Source organism: Anoplopoma fimbria, chromosome 19 (genome assembly GCF_027596085.1).
Source record: "Anoplopoma fimbria isolate UVic2021 breed Golden Eagle Sablefish chromosome 19, Afim_UVic_2022, whole genome shotgun sequence".
Lineage (NCBI taxonomy): Eukaryota > Metazoa > Chordata > Actinopteri > Perciformes > Anoplopomatidae > Anoplopoma > Anoplopoma fimbria.
In genome coordinates, this window is record NC_072467.1 from 13,231,250 (window position 1) to 13,252,597 (window position 21,348).

Here is a 21,348-nt window from a genome sequence, read left to right on the forward strand (position 1 = left end):
CTAATATGACTCGTCTCCTGTCTATTGTTTATCTCTCTCCTCCCTTGTTCTCCTCAATATCAATGCACCCCTTTTGATTTAATCTCACCTTCTCCGTCTTCACACTTTCCTCATCTCCTCCTTTCACCTACTTTCTCCGTCCCTCTCTCGCTGCTCCCATCTCTCCGCCTCGTCTTCCAATTCCCATCCTCCATCTTTTCCCCCCCTCTCACAGTGATCCAGGATGTGGAAAGCTCCTCCCTGGAGGCCAACTATCAGAGCTTTGCCAGCCTGATGGAGCAGCGGCTGGCTGAGCTCTTCCTGGTAGCCGGCAGGCAGGGCCCTCGGACGGCGAGACCTCGGCGGGCCACCACCGTAGGGAGCTACACTGTACAGGTAAACGGGGGTGGGATTCTTTTGTGTCATTGTGTGGGTTAATCCAGATGGCAGGATTGTGTTTGTACATTTATCTGCTTTAAAATAACCAGTTTGCAACTTTCCAAGTGACTACAAATCTGTCAACTAAATTATTTAAACAGTTTTCACCTCTGCAAGTTTTATAATTAGGACTCAGGGACTCTGTTCTTAGTTCTAAATGCTAATCTTAGTGTGGCAGCATGCTCACGATGGTTATGTCAACCTGCTGATGTAGCAGGTGGGTTCCAGGTTTAGCGTGGGAATCAACCTAGTTTAGCGTGTTAGCATGCTTACACGCATGAACGTTTAGTAAAAAAGCACAACTGATATTCATGGGCATGTCGTTAGCTTTGCAGTTGTTTATAAGCTAATTCAAAGCACAACTTTTTGACTTGATGATGATGCTTGATGAAAAGTCACCTAAATCATTAAGATTTGTCCTCTGTGAACCAAGAATGTCTGCACCGTATTTGCCAATATGTCTGGAAAACGGGTATCCAATAAAAATTCAAAGAGGTTCAGTTTTTTTCACCAGCAAAGGTACAGACCTCTGTATGTCTACATTACATCCTAATAGCCTCACCTTATGTTAAAGTCAACAACATACGTTCTCGTATCATTTCAACAATATTTAACCCAAACTTGTATGGCACCTGTATGGAAAACAAATAAATAAATAATTACCATGAATACAATTTGTCCTAGCTTAAGGCCTACATTTTTAAGTATAAGAAAATAAGAATAAAATCTGAATAAAATAAATAAAAGGTGCCTCTTCAAGAAAAAGTACAAACAGAGCTTTTCACAGCCATTATGCTTTATTTATATATTTACATTTATTAAGATAAATGGGCCAGTCGTTTACACTGTGGCTTGAATGGAGTAAAGTGCCATTGTTATGCACACATGTAGGTGTTTATTGGTGGGCAAATTGGCAAAAGATTCGGATAGAACCGTAACTCTATACGGGTCCAGACCACGATCCACCATTTGATGAAGCCGGATCTAGTAGATGTGGAGATTTAATTGAATTAGTAAAAACTTTGACCTGCTGGTGCTATTCCAATCAATAGAAACCTACTGCAGCAGCTCAACATTCAGCAGCCTGGACAGCACCGTCTTGTGAGCAGTGACAGTTTTGAAAACTGTCCATATTGGTATGTAGAAGAATGCTCTAAAATCCTGATTATTATCTCTGCCAAGGAGGTTGTTCTGGTTTGGCTTGTTGGTCTGTTTGTCGGCAGAATTAATGATAAATCTACTGCCACTATTTTCTTGGTGAAAAAATGTAGCATGGGCAAAGGTGGAACCCATTACATTTCTAAACAGATCAGAATCACAAGTCAGATAAATGATTTTATTTTCCAGGCCTGGAATTGGCCTTGGTGGTGGTCTGTGCTCTCTAAAAGCCCTTCTAGTTATTTTAAGGATGGCTGCTAAGGAATGCTCATTAATTAAGTTGTCAGAAACACAACCTAGAAAGAGATATCAAGATACACTTTACAAAATTGATTGTGAGAATTAGAGCTTCAATGATTAATTGATAGACAGAAAATTAATTTGTAACTTTTTTTAATTGATTGATCACTCAGGTTTTTAATTCTGTATTATTTTTTATTTCTTTAATTTAGGAATTGCTGCTTTTCATCATCTGAGGTCATAGTAAAGTGTCTTTTGGGGGGTTTGAACTGTTGGTCTTTATAAATTGTAATGTGCATGTTTCACCTTTTTCTAATATTTTAATTGACCAAACAGTTAATCAATTAATTGAGAAAATATACCCCAAATTAATCAACAATGAAATGAATAGGCTGTAACCGAAATTTGATAATTTCCTGCATAGGAAAAGGTCGCTCATAACATGTCTTTGAAAACTGTCCCTGCTTTGCTGCACAATCCCAAACATAACAAATAAACAGGCAAATCAATGATGATGAGACAAAAAGGTTTTTAATACATGCTAAACAGATCTCAAGTCTTCAGCAAGTAGATTTTCATTGTTTATTAAATGAAACCACTGGCAGCCAATGAACACCATGGAAAATAACATGTATGTGATATGTTGGTGCTGTTCTAAGTATGATATCTTAAAATGAGGGCAATGTTAGCATTAGATTGAGTTATTATAGTGAGGGGTGAAGATTAGGGACTAAAAGAAGGCTCTCATAAGCACTGAAGGATAAAAGTTTGTGTGTATGTTATTCCCTCCCCTGCCCGATGTTCCATATTGAGCAAATTAAGACAACGATTGACTCTTCCTGGGCTTTATGCCTCACACACCCTCAATGCTTTATGGGAAGTCACAGATGACCAGCTTTATTGCTGCAGAAATGAAGGAGACTGGGAAAGGCTTACGCACAAGGGAGGGGGAGGGAGAATCATCCAGCCATTTAATATCACACATCCCTTCTTTTTATGACAAAATCAAATTACCAGACTTGATTAAATCGTGTTCGTCAAAATTAAAATAAAAAAACCTGTTTGATGTATGATGAAAGGAAATTGAGATTTCAAGTGACTCAGTTATCCTTGAGTGTCTTCCCCCAAGTGTAGTTATCTCGCAGCAAATGGTTCGTCATGATCAAAGCAGTCGAGCTGATTCAGGATTTTGATTGGGCCAATGTAGATACAGCAGGGATTTTTAATCTGTTGGTGTGATGAGATAAAGAATTGTGTATGTGTTAAGTCTGGCTTTAGATGAAATGTTGCACATGCATCAAGATAAACTATGCCTAAGACACTCTTTGTTTACAAAATGCCTTTATCAGCTCGCGATGTTGGACACTGAGTTTGTCCTCTTCCAGATGGTGAGCATGCGTCGGCTGCCGGGTCCAAAGAACCCAGCGGAGATGACCTACTACGCCCAGCTGAACGGGGCGCCCATCACTGGATCCAACGCTGCCAAGACCCTCAGCAGTCTGGACTCCCAGACCATGGCTCTGACACTGGGATATTTTGTGCAAGTGCAGGCTGAACGTAAGCTTGATATCTCAGTGTACAGTCTATTTTTATCATGTATCAAATGTGTAAAGGACCAAGCAGGTCATGCACATATTGAGGGTGTCCATCCATCCATCCATCTTCCGTAACCGCTTATCCAGTTAAGGGTCGCGGGGTGCTGGAGCCGATCCCAGCTGTCAATGGGCGAAGGCAGGGTACACCCTGGACAGGTCGCCAGCCTATCACAGGGCTGACACATAGAGACAGACAACCATTCACGCTCACATTCACACCTACGGGCAATTTCAGAGTCATCAATTAACCTAACCTGCATGTCTTTGGACTGTGGGAGGAAGCCGGAGAACCTGGAGAGAACCCACGCTGACACAGGGAGAACATGCAAACTCCACACAGAAGGTTGTCTGGCCCGGGAATTGAACCCTGGCCCCTCTTGCTGTGAGGCGACAGTGCTAACCACTACACCACCGTGCAGCCCCATATTGAGGGTGTTATTTTGTCAAATGTCAGTGTCCATTAGAAGCACTTTAACGTGGTTGTAAACATATCGAACAGGACAAAGTAATTAAGCTCTTTCAAACCTTCTAGGAACTTAGATCTACAGGGGAACATTCAGGACTTTATACTTAAAGGAGCAGTGTGTAGGATTTAGTGGCATCTACTGGTATGGTTTCAGATTGACTACTGACTACTCTTTAGCTCACCCCTCCTTTTCCCAAGTGCGTTGGAGAACTACAGTGGCCTTCAAGTAACGTTAAAAAAGGCCCTCTCTAGAGCCAGTGTTTGGTTTGTCCATTCTGGGCTTCTGCAGAAACTTGTGACTATGTGCAAGAGGACCTGCTCCTTATGTAGATATGAAGGGCTCATTCAAAGCTAAGGGAAACACGACGATTCAGGTGTTTCAGGGGATAGTAGAGAGGCAAAGTCCTGCCCTTCTGATGGACCACCATATTTCTTTGCAGAAAAAAATATGTAAGTTAGTCAACAACATGAGACAAATAATAATTTAATCCTGTTTGAATCGTGACATGATTTACAGATGTGACGTTTGTCAATATAAAAGATGATTTTGCGCGTAAAGAAAGACGCATTTTAGCGTAAAACACCATATTTTCTGCACACATATGTTAGAGGTTTCAATCTTCTCATCTAAATCCTGGTAGAAAATCAAATAATCGTATTTCCATAAATGTTCAAACTATTCCTTTCGATCCAAGTCTTATTTATATGGATTATTCATGATTTTGCTTTTTAATAAATGCATAATTTATTGATGTTGAAATGCAAAATCAAAATATACACATGTTCTTTTCCCATTTGTTCATGTACTTGCTGATTTATTCCAGCTATAGAAATAATAGACCTAGAAATAGGACTCTTCTCTGTTTGCCTTTTGCATATTTACACACATATTTACACAGATTTTCATTTGCATTTAGCCATTATGCAAATGGTTACAAACAGATTTTAGATGCCCAACTCACAGAACACAGCCATTGTAGAGACACCACCCTAAGGAAAACATTCCCAGTGTAACTGCTCTTTAGGATTTATCCGATGAACTCAAGTGTAACCGCCCGGGCTTACCGTGACATTGTGTAGCTTTTTGGTTTTCCATACATTTCCATAATGCCCTACAGTGTGCATCCAATCAAGCTTTAGAACATTGATACAAATTCAAACTTGCATTCAGAAGATTTTAGTTGTGTATGCTGAGCTGCTGATGAGGACAAAGTGTTCCCTCTCACCTCTTCTCTCTGACATTTCCCCAGAATCTATAATTAGGTAACTGGAGAGATACCAACAACCATCAGCGAGCTTTCCCAGCTCTTCCTAACAAAGCTCAGGCCGGGAACCGAACACAGTGTGCTTGTAAAATTCATTTAGTTTGCCTTAACAGGCTCAGTGGAAAACAAACTGCATTAGTCCTTCAAATGAAAACACAGCCCTTTTGGAAGCTGTGTTGTGATAGGGGAGCTCAAGGAAAGATGTTTTAAGGAACATATTCAAGTAAAACACATTTCGGGATGTCATTTTATAACATTTCTTTCTCTATTATACAATGTTTTTTGCAATTTAAATAAAAATGTTGAGATTTGGGGAAATATTCTAATATGCTTTCTTGCTGAGATTAAGATAACAAGATTGATACAACTCTCATGCGCTAAATATGAAGCTGCATCTAGAAGCTGCATCTAGAAAATGGTTAGCCTAGCTTAGCATAAGGAAACAGGGGAAACTGTTGGCCTTGTTCTGTCCAAGAGTAAAAAATCCACCTCACAGCACACAAACAAACATATAAACTAAAGTATGTAAATAAGGAATGCTATTTATGCCATATTAGATATTCATATCCATCAGAAAAATAACACAATATTATACAATCTGTCATATCACCATTCAAATGTATGGTAGACTAATAATAAAGATGTAATTGTTGTGTAAATTGCCTGACTTAAAATCCCATCTGGTTTTTGATGGATCTCATACCTAATGATAGACAAATATTGCAGGTTCATCTTCACTCAAATGAGCACTGTCCTTCAATGCCATACGTAATATTTAATATTTGATTGATGTTAAGTTCTTGCATATTTTTTAGGAGACTATTGAGTGTAAAAATATATAAATGGATGTTGTAATAGACTTCCAGGTATTATTATTTATTGTTGCCTTAGATCACCTATTATTTTCCTCAGAGCTTAGCAAATATCAATAACACACAAAAAAACGGAAGATAATTTTGCAGTATTTGCCACCCCATTCATCTGTATTTCAGAAGAAGTGAGAACTCTAAATCTAAGCGGAACTATAAAAGCAAGAGGGACAAAAATAGGATTTTATTAAAAAACAAAGGGGGCATATCCCCCCTTCATCCCCAGAGGAAATGACGCAGTTGTTTGTACTGATTAAACCAACAAGATATAAATTGTTTCAGTTTAAGCTTTAGAGGGGCAGAAGGCAAATTTGTCTTCTAATCTCTTTATGCTAAGCTAAGATAACCTGCTAGCTTTAGCTCCACACACAAACAAGAGAGTGGTATCAGTCGTGTCATCTAACTTTCTGCGAGAAAGCGATTAAAATATTTCCCAAAATGTCAAGCTGTTCTTGTAAGTGTTTACAAGTGCTGAGCCGTGTTTATTTCTGCTTGTGTTGTTCCTGCAAAGTGTGTGCTTTGTAAATCACAAGAGGGTCATTTATTGGCTAAACCGCTCAGGAATGAGGCTCAATCAAATACTGAGGAATGCTATATGTGTGTCTGCAGCTGTGGTAAAGACGCCGCCCAGCAACCTGTGGATCATGGCCGTGCTGACGCCTCTCTTCCTGTTGATGGTGGTGATCGTCATGGTGTCCTTCATTCTGTGCAAGAGGAACAGGGTCATCTTCAAGACTGGCGCCTTCAGGAACTTCAAAACACGCTCCAAGGTAAGACTTTGTCGTCCAACGGTGTCCTTTTCTCCTGCTCTTGTTTACTGCCTTATGTATCCCTTTTCTGTCTTCTTTTTCTCTTTGTCCTTCCTGTTCTTCTTTCTATTTTCTTCTACTATTAATAATAATCACCTTAACGTGTCCCAAAGCCAATTCTACAGTGATATTTCAACGAGGATTACATAACTTCTGACTGAGTGACAAGTCACAAAGCAAAACAATTGTGTTAAGTTGTGTCTTCAGGTCAGAAAAATGTAATCCAATCTGTGCTGGCTCATTTGTTATCCCGCTGCCCAATAGCCCGTGGCCATCGCTAATCATGCATGCTTTGAAGACTAATCGGCCGAGGAAAAAAAAATGGACAGGGCTCAGCGTACTGGAAGTGAACCTTAGGGTGATGTTGGCCCTTTCGCATTAACAGCGTTCACTCGACATCAACTCATTCGGGGTTGAATAAGAATCAATCACTTCAAATGAGCGTGTGTGGAATAGATTGCCACCAGCTGGTTGGATCGGGGTCGCGGTGAGACGCATGGCGCCAGAACAACAGCTGCTTGTGTCACTGCAGTCAGTGAAGTGGTAAACAAGCGATACGATTGCCAACCTCATTTTGTTCTGAAGAGGCTCTCGACGTGACTCGGCTCTGATCAGAATTCCATAATCCTGAAGTCTGTTTCACATCTGATATCATGATATCTGATCACTTCCACTCCGGTGGGATTAACACGTCTATTGACCGCAATTGGGTTGGTCAAACTTTTCATATCCAGCAAAGGAATCTTCTCAATGTTATGAATAAACCATCAAACATAATAAATCTGTCTCCAGATCAAAGAAGACATAAAAGATCTGACCATCAATAAAATGTTTCCTAATCTTCTGAGCAGTTGTAGAAAAAACTTGTATCTCTACAAATATCTGTACAATGTTTCTGATGTGCCTCAGTAATATCCTGACAGAGCAAGCAATTATGCCTTTGTAGGCTGAAATCAAAGTGTACCAATAATGCAGTGCTGTTCTATGTAAAAAAACTAAAAACAGAAATGGAGCAGTAAGATGTTTTAAGCCCCTGTAACTGGTTTTGTATGTAAGCCGGGCATTGTAATCAGTTTTCTGAATTTAATCAAACCCAAATATGTTATCATGTTTCAACCGAAAGTAACAATACTTGAATCACAGGGAGATAATTGGAATTGATTCACTCTTTATCCTAAATGCTTCTCCTAATTTGCACACAATTAAATTGCATTGTGGATTAACTGGGTCAAATTTGCATCTTAATATATGTTATATACTCCTGAAAGGATAAATATTTCTGATGATCACCTGAATCTTAATTTCCTAGTTTTGACCATTATTTCTGTCAATTAGAATACTCTGACACTTCACTCACTAAGTTGCTCAAATTTGGGAACATTGTGACATTGTAACAGCAAAGACTGACAGGGCAAGATATGAGGTCAGACTAGTAAGCAACATACAACAACTGCTTAGCAAGATTAATCGAAACTACTTTATTTAGATGTAAAACAAAAGTAAGTGCACCCAAATTGTTGATAATTGTTGTCAACTGTTGGCTCGAACAATAACTAGTTGAACTAAGAAGTAATTCTGTAAACAGCTGACCAATAATGGCTAACTAGTATACAACCTAGTAAGGCTATTGAACGTAGACTGCTGAGGAGATGGGCCGTTTGGTCATGTGACCCTTGTCATGCCGGATCGTAGTGGTCCATCGGAACTCTCCCATACACTTCGATGGGTGTTCGAAGTAGCTAGTTTCTTTGAAGTTTGTGTAAAAGACGTTGGGCCCTCTGAGGGTTGATTAAAAAATAAGACTGGTGATATTCCATGTTGTACCTATTGTCATTAAATTCCAAGGAAACACTAATATCCATGCTGTTGCGTCATTTTCCCTTATTCAAGTGCCATTAACAGGGACGCTTTAGTTTATTTTGAGACAATCCCACAAACCCCTTCCCGCTGCCACAAATATTTCTAGAGCACCAGATGCGTTCTAATCCGCAGGAGAAAATAGTCGCCCAGCAAATGGGGGACTTACTATATATACTAAAACAATTTAGTCCCGTTTGAGGAATTATTGCTAAAACCTACAGCATCCAGCTGTTTTAAGAAATCATGAGCCTTTTGAGGTAAAAAAAGATGCTATAATTGTTTTTAAGGATTTACCTCATTAGTAGAAACCAATGGGTTACTGAATGAGCCTCATTGCCAGAAACAGAGTAGGGATATGAAACAAGTATTGAGAAACAAACCAGTTTTTGACGGTTTAGGTTTATTCATAGGATTTGTTTACAATAATAAAAAAACACATTACCCTTATCCTTTAACACCTTTCTGATCGTCTGAGTGCTCGTGTTTCTTGCCCAGTCGCACTGCTTTTTTAGCGATGTCACAATCTTCCCAGATGCCAGCTCTTTATTTAATGAGTACAATGTTATTAACACAGATAGGAGTGATGGCCAAATATGAAAACTGAACGCATCTTATCCTATACTATCCTATCCTAATCTATCCTATCCTATTCTATCCTATCCTTATATATCCTATCCTATCCTTTCGTCTCCCATTCTACTCTATTATATTCTCTAATTATCTCTAATTATCCCCTGCATGACCTTGACCTTCCAACTCTCTCCCTGTTTAGACCTCATATCGAAGGGAGGGCAGTTACCACCACCAGGTATTCACTATACCCTGGCTGGGTGGATTACTGACTGGATTAACTACTGAATGCATTAATGAATGAATGAGTCGCTGCGTTGTTTGCTGATTTCGACCAACTGTGTTGATCCACTAGTGGCTCGTTGGCTGCTTATTTCTGTATGTGCTGCCTGTCGTTGTTGCTGGGTAAACTTGTGCATGTGGCTTCTGTGCTGTGGACATGACTTGTTCCTCCATCCTCATTGGCTACAGGAGATCAATAGGAGGAGAGAGGAGGGGGCAGTGAGGAAAGGTGTTAAAAAAAAAAGAAAGAAAACTAAAATAATAGGGGTGTAAAATTCACCAGCACGTCCCTGAAGATTTAAATTGTTTTGGTTCGAGTCGATTGGCTGAATTAACAAGGAAAGACAAGCTCGTAAAAACAGGCAAATGAGCTGAAATCTGCCCGCCAGAAGAAGCCGTTCTTTAACCGGAGGCTCGTAAACATGAATAACGGAAAAAGGAAGCTCAAAACCTGCGAACCAGACCAATCTATTTTTATTTGTGTGGCATCCATAAAAAGTGACTCAAGCTTGTGTCACGGGCCCAGACTGCCTCACTGCCAGCTCCTTTTCCCATTCAAGCCAGCCGTTTTATCCTCTCAGATGAAGCCGCTCTCATCCCACACTGGCTCAGCAGGAACCCAACACGGACCCTCAACCCAAATTCTTTTTTTTTTTAAATGAGGTTCTCCAAATGAATTATGTACCTCACACAAAGCAGCGCAATGGCCACAGAGAAGGGATGGAAAAAAATAAAAAAGCTTAAACGCTTAGAATTACAAGGAACCATGGTTACTGTTGCTGTGGTGGAGCATGTCAGCTTATCTGCGGGTTATTTCGGTCCAGCCTCTCCCGTTCTGATCCCTCGAGAAGCGAAGCGAGGTGAATAAAGGATGGAGGGATGAATGGGAAGGCGGGACATTTTTTTTGTTATGGAGTTGGTGTAGCACCACAGCACAGCAGGGTATAAACACCCCAAATACATTTACATGATCTCCCAATATTGTTTTATTATAGCAACATTTAAATTTCCCAGCTCTAAGGTTCTGTTTGCCTTCACAATCCTTTGTAAACATTTAACATTATGTTGTGTTTTACGAGAGAGCATTAAATATTAAAGAGATCAAATATTAAAGAGTCCCGAAATATTAGATTCCTTAAGTGGTGCCGCGAGGCTGCAATCACTGTTCTTATCCACAGCGGTATTTACCCTCCTCCAATCCCAAGCAGTGGCATGTATGAGCAAGTGAGATAAATATTTCACACAGGGATTTGGTTTGGCAAACTGGAGTTAAACACTTCTAGTGTCCTGATTTAAAGCAAGGTTAAAACGTTTTCTTGTTTTAATATAAGACCCACGTGTGCTTTAAAGACTTACTGGTTGCTGTAATTGGTCCTGCTGTCCATACTGGCAGTGTTTTGGGCTTCTGTAGATGATAAACACTCTGAGATGTAGCAGGAATTGAGGTGATAGATGGCATAACATGGCACAGAGGCCACCAGCTCTACTCAAACTGGGGACGTTGCGATAGCGTGGTCAGCATGTTAGATTGCTCAGCCACCAGGAAAAGCACAGGGATCTCTTTCTAAAGATGATTCCAGTCTAAGATATCTGGGCCAAAATCTCCTTTTCAACTTCCAAAGTTTCTTTCCCTCTTTCTGCGCTTGTCTCCGTGTTGAGCTGAGCTCCGGGGGAGGGATTAGTAGAACAATGGAATTTCACACCGTAAAGACTGTAATGTTGGAAGATATCAACCTGATTTACTTCTTTCGGCTTCAACACTGTTTTGTATTTTAACCGCATTTTCTTACACGCCATACTCTCAGGAAATCCCAAAAATTGGTAACAGGTGCAAAAAAAAACAACTAACTTGTGGCTTCAGCCAGCATCACTCATGGTTGGGTGGTTGGGTGTGGTTAGAAGTGTGAGGTGAAACTGACTTGCAACTTTTACACAGAGCTTTCCAGCCTGGCGTTGGATTACTCTTCAAAGGAATATATCACACCAGAAATTATAATTTGTATGTCAGTTACTCGTTATGTTACCTGGAATTTGGGAAGAAAACGTTATTTTTCTCGCATGCCAAGACGGCGAACAAAGAATCCTAAAAAATGGACGGACAAGGTTTTGGCGAGGGTACATGTGTTTGGGACGCTTTGCTGTTTGTAGCGCGGCATCCGTTTACTTCAATTCATCAAGACTTTTATCCGCTTAAATAATCACTTTTTTTTCTTTTTTTTTCTACTATTACTATACATAAAGCTTAAACAGAAAGGGAGCACAGCAAAAAAAATCAGTGGATGATAGTCAACACTTGACCAATCAGATTTGATTATGTAAGTTGGTAGTCAGCAACACTTATAACTGATTTCATTTACATTTGACTGAGATCTGATCACAATGCAGTGTATTTAAACCTTAAAGCCTGGTGTAAATGCTGTCATTGTTACATGAATTCCGACCAGAACCGAAACAAAAATAATAAACTCCATTAAATTGATCTACCGCGTGTATTTGCGTGTCGTTATGCATGCAAGTGATCTGCTCCCGGCCCACTCTCGCTATCAATCTCCATGCAGGACAAGCTAAAGCCACCGCCGATCGATACTAGGGTTTATATTAGGTCTGCATGTGTGTTTAAGCATTAAAGAGTGAATCTGCAGTGAGTGCGGCTGACCTCATCACTCTGCACGTCCGCGGTGCAGCCGGAACATTCTTCAAAATGGCTTTAGCTCCCTCTGCGCCTCCTTGTATAGGTGTGAAAGCCTCAGATAGCAGGGTTCCACGTAGAATACAATAGAGGCGGAATCAGCGAAAGTAGAGGCAATCCATTTTTCATTTGTAAGCTGTTCAATGGAAGTATAATGCAGTGGCTGCCATTTGAAGGCCTCAAGGTATTTTTTTTTGCATTTTTGCTGCATCATGCCCCACACCTGCCCCAGGAGGAGTTTATCGAACCGGTGCTGCTGTGCTTCCCCGTCCACCCTGCTCTGATGCTTATTTCACTTCTATAATGTACCCCCTTTTTTTCTTTTTCTTTTCTTGGCATGCAGCTCTGTGGTACACATCCACTATTCGCCCTACTAGAGCTGAATCTAAATCAATATGGCCGCGGGGGGGAGTCGAGCATATCTCATCCATCTGCTGTACCTCATCAAGCTGCTGTTGGCTGTTGCTCTGAGTTAAAATTAGACAAGAGGAGAAGCTTCTGTTTGACAGAGCGGGCAAGGGGTAAAATGAGTGTGGATAATTTGGTGGTGCAGCCGGGTCGTGCACGCGGTCACCTCACATGACATCTCTCAGTAAAAGACATGGTTGGACTCTTCTCTCCCACTGAGCGGATGTGGAAGAAAAAAACACCAATCCATCCCTGACAGACCGATCAGAGGCAGGCCAAAGTCTTCATTAAACTGGGCAGCTTCACACAAGATGATAGATGGCCATTTGTTAAGTCAACACGCTGTCTGTGGATGTCGGAACTAGAGGGAGAGACGGTGGTGGAGAAAGGGAAAAGGAGAAGGAGGTTTAGAGAGGAAGGGGAGGCTGAGACAAACAGGAAATAGTGGGACAAGAGAAAAAAAGAGACAGAGGAACAGAAAGACCTTGAAGTGCGGTTAAAAACTAGTCGTGAAATGTCAGGCGCCCCCTTCAAGGTTACACCCGTTGGCCCTGTCATTTCTGAGAATCCATACTGTCCCCATGTTCAGGACATCCATTACCCACCAGCCACTGCATGGCGCGACTCTTCCTGTCGATGTGCAGTGTGCATCGGGTCGTCACTCTCAGTTCAACGCCCCTGATGCTAGGTCTAATGTTTGCCACTCATAAATCCATACACATAATTCATATTGGTGGAAAGGGAGCGTCACATTTAATGCACCACCCGCCTCCTGCAGACCCTTTTGTTCGCTCGTCAGAAACTCCCCCTCAACCTATGAACACCATGAGGCCGTAGGGAAATTAATGTTTGCACTCTCCATGCATCTTTCACACGATAGAGTCACAGCCGTCGTCATACATCACTTTCAGCGGGGTAAAAGGTGCATGCACTTACACGCACAATCCATATATTCATGCCATGGCGCGTTCTCTCTCTCTCTCTCTTTAATGTCAATGTGTGTGCTCTATAAGAGCATGTATCAATTTCCCCGACACTCATCCGCGGCTGCAGCCATGTGTGTTGGAGCTAGCTGATGGCACAGCGGTGTGAATGACTGATGAATTATTAACAAACCCGTCAGCCGGATGCCCACGCTGCCTAACCTCACATGCACTCAGAATTTAGCATGCATCATCGAATGCATTAGGCGTCCCATTTTTTTCGGCCGCTAAAAATAGAAAAGCGGAGGCAAAAAAAAAATCCGTAATTTGAAAGGCATTTAGCAATACAAAGAATGTGTCCAGGCCTTGGAGGCTTTAGCAAAACACATAGTCGGCTGCTTCTCTCTCTTTGTCTCTTTATGCCGAAACCCCTGACTTCAAAGGTGCTGTTAAGCTTCATTATTTATTTTTTTCCCCAACTTTTTCATTATGATAGGTGTTCGGGGAGTGATAAAAACTGGTTCGGCGGAGGGAGGTTCATTCAATTACCTTTATCTGAAATGGAGGCAGCAGTTATCTTGGAGGTTTTTTACTTTAATATTCAGGAGGCTAAGTCATGTTGGCTGTAAGCAGCTCTGTCATCCGTTCAGCTGTCCACATTTAATGTTGATCAGATCGGAGCTACGACAGACTTAATCCATTTGTTGCTCTTTTTTTGTTGCTTTGATCAGTAGTTCATTTTACTGAATTAGGCTGTGATACATTTTACCCCCAAAAAATAATAAATAGTTGGAAAAAAACGTATTAAAGCTCCAGCTTTGTTCAAGAACAGTCCTATATATATCCTGAATATATGTAAGTATGTTGAAGGACGGCGTTACATCATGCTTTAACCACAACTGCATTACTGATGCATTACTGATTAGTATTAGTAAAACTGCGTTTTATGTTGTAAAATGAGATGAAGCCAATTTTTCACCACTATTTGGTGAAACTGAATTACATGTTTATGTTCTGCTGCAGCAAATCGCAAGTCCAAAAGGCAGAAATAATTATATGAAATCAGTTTTTCAATGGCCCCCTCTATCTCTGCTAAACAGACAGAATACTTCTTTTCATACAGCATTTTCTAAAAATGTCTTGGGGAAAATAACATTCACACTACGTGTATCTGTATGCTGTTGTGTGCTCTGATTGTTGAATTTATCTTGCGACTCCATACCCATACTACACATTTGAGAGTCTCTTACCAGCATAATCTATAGTTACATGCATTGTGGAGTAAGTGCTGGATATGTTGTGGCTGCTTTATCACTCATTATTGTGGCTTATACATTACATTGACTTACAGTACTTTCATGGCACTTATCAGGCTGTGCTGTGTAGTAAAGATGAAAAACTGTACTGTGAAACAGTACTGTATCTTGTGTTGCCTTTCTGCTGTCTTTGCATGTGCTTCATTTCCTGAAAAGCTTCAGCTTGTTTTAAAGCATCCTGTGGCTTTTGTTGCATCAATCCAACAGGCAAACTGAAAACATTCACCATTTTAAAAACACAGGAAATACAAACACTGAAGCATCTTCTTAGCCAATCAGTTTGAAAATGTACGCTCAACAATTCAGCTCCTGCATGGATTGATCTACAAGTTGCAGTAGCTATGACCTTGTTAAAAAAAATCAAGTGGTTTTCTGACTCCTGCTGTGTGTTTTGTCCTTTTTTCCTTGCCAGCCTGTCCAGGGCTTTGACTACGCCAAGAAGCACATGGGTCGAACCGGTGACGAGGCCGTCTCCGTTACCAAGGAGACGCTGGTGCTGGGGCTGCCTGTACGAGATGCTCCACTGTCACTGTCATTGGATAAGAAGGTCCACCAGGATGGGACGGCCAGCAAGAGGCCTCCATCTGCTGACATACACAAAGGAGGGTAAGACAGTCCCGTCTGCTTAAATGTGTTCTAATCTGTCAGTGTTGAATCCATTTATTAGTATATAGTAGTATAGTATAGTAGCTCACAATTTGGATATCCGATATGCCGATATTTTCCAACAAATTTTGTTGATATACAAACATGGTTTTTTCGACCTAACTGCAGATAAAATCAAGTTCCTCCTGTAGTGGAATTAACATATACGCCTTTTTTCTGCATCTGCCTACAGCTGACAGATACCGAAATGAAATACAATGCCTTTCAAAATGTTCACATTGACTGGGCAAAATAGCAAAACTACTTTGACTTAAATTATTTGTAAAACTTTCCATATGTTTTTTTTTCTTTTTTGAAAATCTTTTTTTTGTTTGTTCTTAACTAATGTATCCTTATCATTGAGATGACGGTTCTTCATAAGGGGTAATATAATTTGTAGCGCTGGGCAATCACTACAAATAGCATCTTTGCTATCCATTTTGGACACTTTAAGAACCCTCACACAGCAGATGAGGTATTATTTGTGGATCAATACACTAAGAAACCCTTTACACATTATATTACTAGTAAAAGTAGTATAGTATAGCAGTAGTGAACCATTTTTGGAGGGAATTGTTTGGCATAAAAAGAGTAAAGTTGAAAGCAGCATTAATCTTTTCATCACACATTTGAAATATTGCACCCATAAGTTGTTATGACAACTATTATAGGTATTTTAGCAAACTGTTGCCTATTTACACATGCAACAGACATAGGGTGACATAAGCATTCATTTGGAGTAGTGTTTTTGGCAACCTGATGAATGTGAAGTCAAATATTCATGCTCCTTTTATCTCTGTTTTGGTCTCCAACTGAGAGAAATGGCTGGCTCTTCACCTAGCTACCTCACCTAGCTCGCAAACGTTGTCCGTCGGTCGTTTAGGGCTGGGCATGTTGTGTACAGTAGAGTTGATTTCAGAGCTTTTTCACTGAGGATAGCTGCCTGCTGCTGCTAGAAACGGGCTTGATGAGACTGAACTAAAAACACTATTGTTGCGACAAAAGTAAGAGAGTCTGGTGATAACGCTACCATTAGTTTGTCAAGACAGTCACCTTTCATGTAACAGTCATTTAACTATGATTGATATTGGTATATCATTAGAATAAAACTTAAAAGTTATTTAAATTTCTGCTAACTAAAAGCATTGTTATGGGTTTCAGCTTTGAAACCAAAATCGTTTGCAATAATTTGGTTTAGAAACATTACAGAACACCAATTTGCATATTTAAAGGCAGACTTCAAAATCTGACTTAGCCCTAAAACCGTTTCAGAACAATCAACAGTGTGGTAGGGGAGAGAATATGGGCTTTATGCCTTGCTGTCACTGATTGGTGTTGCAACAAACCCTCATTAATACTCAACTGTGATGAATGCCTGAAAAAAGGGCACTTCCACTACACTGCTGACATCATCATACATTATTCAATAAGAACGTAGATGTTTTGGCAAAGCCTGCCCGTTCAAATCATCCTGAGCTCATCAGACATACTGTCCCCGGCTGGAAGCCTAGCGAACAGAGAACCACAAAGTTCCCCAGCAGCTGTTTCAGTCAGTGAACAAACCGGCGACACAACCCTGAGCTTTTCAGCGGGACCAGACCTCAGTGTTTGTTTGTGCATCGCGGTGCTAAGCCAGAGAGAAGCCAACAGCAAGCAGAACAAACTCCGACAGATTGACACGATCCGAAGATGAGTCCAGTGTTAACAAGGAGCTGTTTGGAAACAGTGAGAAGACAAAATGTATTTACACGCACATTTAGATGAGGCAAAGTCCTAGGACTTTAGAACTGCTAGTCATAACAGTGCTGAGACTGACACACTGATTGCAAGTAGAGGTGCCACATGGAGCATTTAAGCATGAATAGATAACCGCAACTGTCAATTTGAAATGTTAACAGCCTAACACCTATCTGAGCCGTGGTCTGACACATATCCATGGTGGGGTTGGACAGGTTTCCTTTAAAGCAAAAAAAGACTGTGAATTATAACAGGTCATATATGTAAATTACTGTGTCTCTCCTTCACCGATGAGCATGAGGCAATCAGTATTTTTGAACAGAATTTTACTGGTTTAACCACAGAGATTTTAGAAATATAAAGACATGATTAACACAAAGCCTATTGTGGGTTAGGGGGTCATTACTTGGGACGATTCACAGTGTACATTGTGAGGCGGCAGGGTTCTCGTGGGATCCCATGAGAATCCATCTTGTCTGGCTTTATGTGATGCGTTTGAGTGGTTTCTGACGATCAGCGTCCTTTGAGGATCTACTGGTATTCATGGCCGTGGTTTAAGGGGGTGTGATAAAGTGGTGTAACGAACCACTGTCGATCCTTGATCCGTACAGATCCCCCCTCGTGGTTTGGCACACATTTGAACCACGGATTAATGACACAGTTTAACGTTAACCATCACAGTGTGAAATAAAAAACAATTCTGGCAATCATAATCCGCCAATATTACAGTAAAATATGCAATCACGACTTAATTTATGCTTTTCTAGACGCCAATCTCTGATAATGTTACATTGTAAACAACCAATCGGTCTTTCAAATTGACACGAGGAGAGCTAGTAACATTAGCAGCATTGCTAATGGCCAACACAAAAAGGTTCCGTTCAGTTACATTAGGATGCGTTCAGGCTCTGTTCAGTGAAAAGGATTATTGGGCTAAGGAACGTTTTCATGATGTGTTCACATGTAATCTCGTAAAATGTTGTGTTGGTGAGAAACTTGGATAAATCCAGTTGTTTACAGAAGATTTTTTCGAGACAACATAAGTAGATATTAGAGATGAATTATGACCTAAGCAGCTTATAATACATCATTGACAAAATGTGTTTTAATCCATACAAATACAATATTTTATTGCCTTATCATTTGAAATGTGTTTTATTATATAAGACTATAACAAAGTAAAAGGATAACATGTAGACATTTTTATAGTTTACACTGACTTGAGTGCGGTTGAATTGATTTTGGGACGGTGGCAAAAATAAATAAATAATTGTCTGTATCCTCGTAGACCAGCTGCTATAATCAAACAAAAAAATTGATCAACCATAATAGGTTATTAGTGTCGGAGAAAAAAGAAAGACTCTAAAAATTATATTTGCTCCCTATTTTCTTTTGTGTCGATCAGATCTGTGATCCGATCAGTGACTCTGATCCGTGATACGATCCGAACCATGAGTTTTCTGATCCATTGCACCACTACTGTGATACAACACAGAGATGTGACTGTTTGTTCAAAACAACAATAGCGGGTCCTAAAGAGGTTAAGGTAGATGCTGCAAGAGCCTCAGTTGTATCAGAACTAGAGAGTATTTCATCATTCATAGAAGAGCAAAGAACGACACTGAAGGCTTTTCTCTATTCTGCCGACACACAGATGATGTTCCTGCACTGCATAGGTGTGTCAATATTGTTTAAACCAGAGAAGTACAAACTGAGATTCTCCTTTTTAAGTCCATGTGATTCTGTGGTTAAATAACATCTTTGGATGAACGATTTTCTCATCATTTTCAGTAAAAGAAACTATAGAAAAGGAAACAATCCTCATTAGCAAGAATCACCAGCACTGGAATTCACACTCCCTGAAAACTAATGAATGTCAAGCCTCGGCTCTCGCCCACACATATTTAAAAAATGCGGATGAGATGGAATTAGGTGCTGCCAAATCCTGCAACCCTGACTTACTTTTAATGGATAAAAAAAGACTGACAAATCCATTAGGCAGTGTGCAGATATTTATTTACAAGAAACATGTATGCAAGAATCCGAAATGAAGATTTAGAAGCAAACGTGATTTAAGTGTTGGTGACTTACTTTTACTGTAGGTCCAATGTATGTTTTTGCAACTTAATTTAAAAGTTGACTGACTGATTTTTGAGTTGTTTTGTGTCATAGTGGAGACAAAATTTAGGCACGCCAATCAGTTACCAGCTTCAAACCCAAAAAAGCTAATCCTTGTCATGATATACACTGTCAACTAAACAGATGGCCATTTGTCCTCATAGGCACTGAAAACCGAAAGTGGATTAGGCCGGTGTACTTTACTGTATGTCTGGGATAACATAAGATTAAAGCGGGGTGAGGGATATTGTAAAATTTAGGCGGACTGCTGCTAATCTTCACGTTTGATGTTATTTGTCTCAACGTGGCATTTCATTTAGAGTCCATATATTTCATCTGTCTCTGCACCATTCAATGTTCCCTTCACTAATCTCCTATGTCACTTTTACATGCGTGAGCGACCAACATGATTTGAAAACATCTGTCGCAATCGCAGTTTTAAATGTATTTACCAAAATGTGCAAACAGTCTAATTCCTAAAAAACTTCGTACGGATTACGAGTTATAATCTATTCGAAATAGAAAGCGTTTTTTTTTTTTTAAACTTCCCAGACATTTCTCTACTATAACAAGGTACACCCACACACCAGCCAACATCTTTCCTCTGGGAAGTTTGGAGTAAGAAATGAGATGCAACATGCCTCCTCTCACAGAAATGCAAATTCAGAAAAACACACGCATAGGACGACGCCTCATATTTACACGCCGCTAAACGGAAACGAAAATAGAGGTGGGATTAGTTGTGCTTTGCTTCCCGAGGATGATAAACACATCTATATTCATAACCCTGGCTATGGCCGTGCCAGAGGGAGCCATTCAGCCTAACGGTGATGACAGTGTAAATGCCGGAAGAGCTGGCGTGGTGCGATAATCAGCTTTGCCAACCTGTATATATGCACACACTCTGCTTATGTTACGGGGAGCCATTTTGCAAAGAAGGCATCGTAGGTTATTCCACCACCTGGGTGTCCACTAATTAGAGGGATGAGGCGGTATCTCATCCTCTAATCAGTGCAGAGTGGAGCACGATGGGACAAGAGGGGGAATATAGCACCAGAACAAAAACAAAGGATGCACTTATTCTTGGACTTTATAGTGGTAAATGAACGGAGAGCGAGACTTTGTTTTCCCTTTTCACATGCACAAACTGGCTCGGTGTGATAGATCAGAAGAAAAGTAAGGTAGATAAGGAACGGATCCATGGCAGTAAAGATGGGTCGGACAAGAAAACAAAACTAAAGCTGTGTCTGAAATCATTCACTCATTGACTATCCCTATTGGAGACTCTATAAAAGGGAGTAAACTGAGATTTCAGAAGCATTTAAGTACAGTTGAGTCTGATGGGAATGTCTTTAGTTTTAGAGGTGTTTGGTAACTGTTAGTTAGAAAAGTTATTTTATAACCAAAATAATTACTGTTAAAGTGGTAATCATGGATGTTTGCATCATATTTGTTTGCTCTCGAGACATTTTATTTGCCATCTGTAGAGCCATGCTGCTTTCATAGGTAGAAATATTAATTCACTCTGTATTTAAGTCACTTCAGTGTTTACTTCCATGCCATTTTAAACAACATTTACACTGCAATTAAAAAAATAAAAAAAAAAAAAAAATATATATATATATATATATATAGCCCATGATTGGAAAGAAGCTGGGAGAAGAATAAAAAATCATATACTACATGCCAAGTTGTCAAAGTAAATAGATGATAAAGACATGTCCGACATCACACTCTTTGTATTTCATAGATGCGAAAATGGCCGTTGTGCGACTCAAAAGTGTCAGTGATGCTAATTGGTGATTGGTAATTGGTTCTAATTACTCCTAACTAAAGAATAGACTATTGATCGCATCATATCGAGTAGTAAATGAGTGATAGAGGGATTGATTTTAAACATAGACATAGGTTGTGTTTACATCCAACTTTTTTGATGCAAACTTTCAATTTTTGCATAAATGAGAGGAGTTTCTTGCTCGGC

General features: G+C 40.1%; 1 protein-coding gene across 1 annotated transcript in view; it reads left to right on the forward strand.

Moving 5' to 3' along the window:
- kiaa1549la (KIAA1549-like a) overlaps positions 1 to 21,348 on the forward strand; it is a 178,304-nt gene that overhangs the window by 59,519 nt on the left and 97,437 nt on the right. Inside the window, exons 11-15 of the mRNA XM_054619545.1 lie at positions 215 to 375; positions 3,201 to 3,372; positions 6,620 to 6,780; positions 9,452 to 9,487; positions 15,280 to 15,473. Coding sequence (XP_054475520.1) covers positions 215 to 375; positions 3,201 to 3,372; positions 6,620 to 6,780; positions 9,452 to 9,487; positions 15,280 to 15,473 — 724 coding nt within the window. The remainder of the gene's footprint in view (positions 1 to 214; positions 376 to 3,200; positions 3,373 to 6,619; positions 6,781 to 9,451; positions 9,488 to 15,279; positions 15,474 to 21,348) is intronic.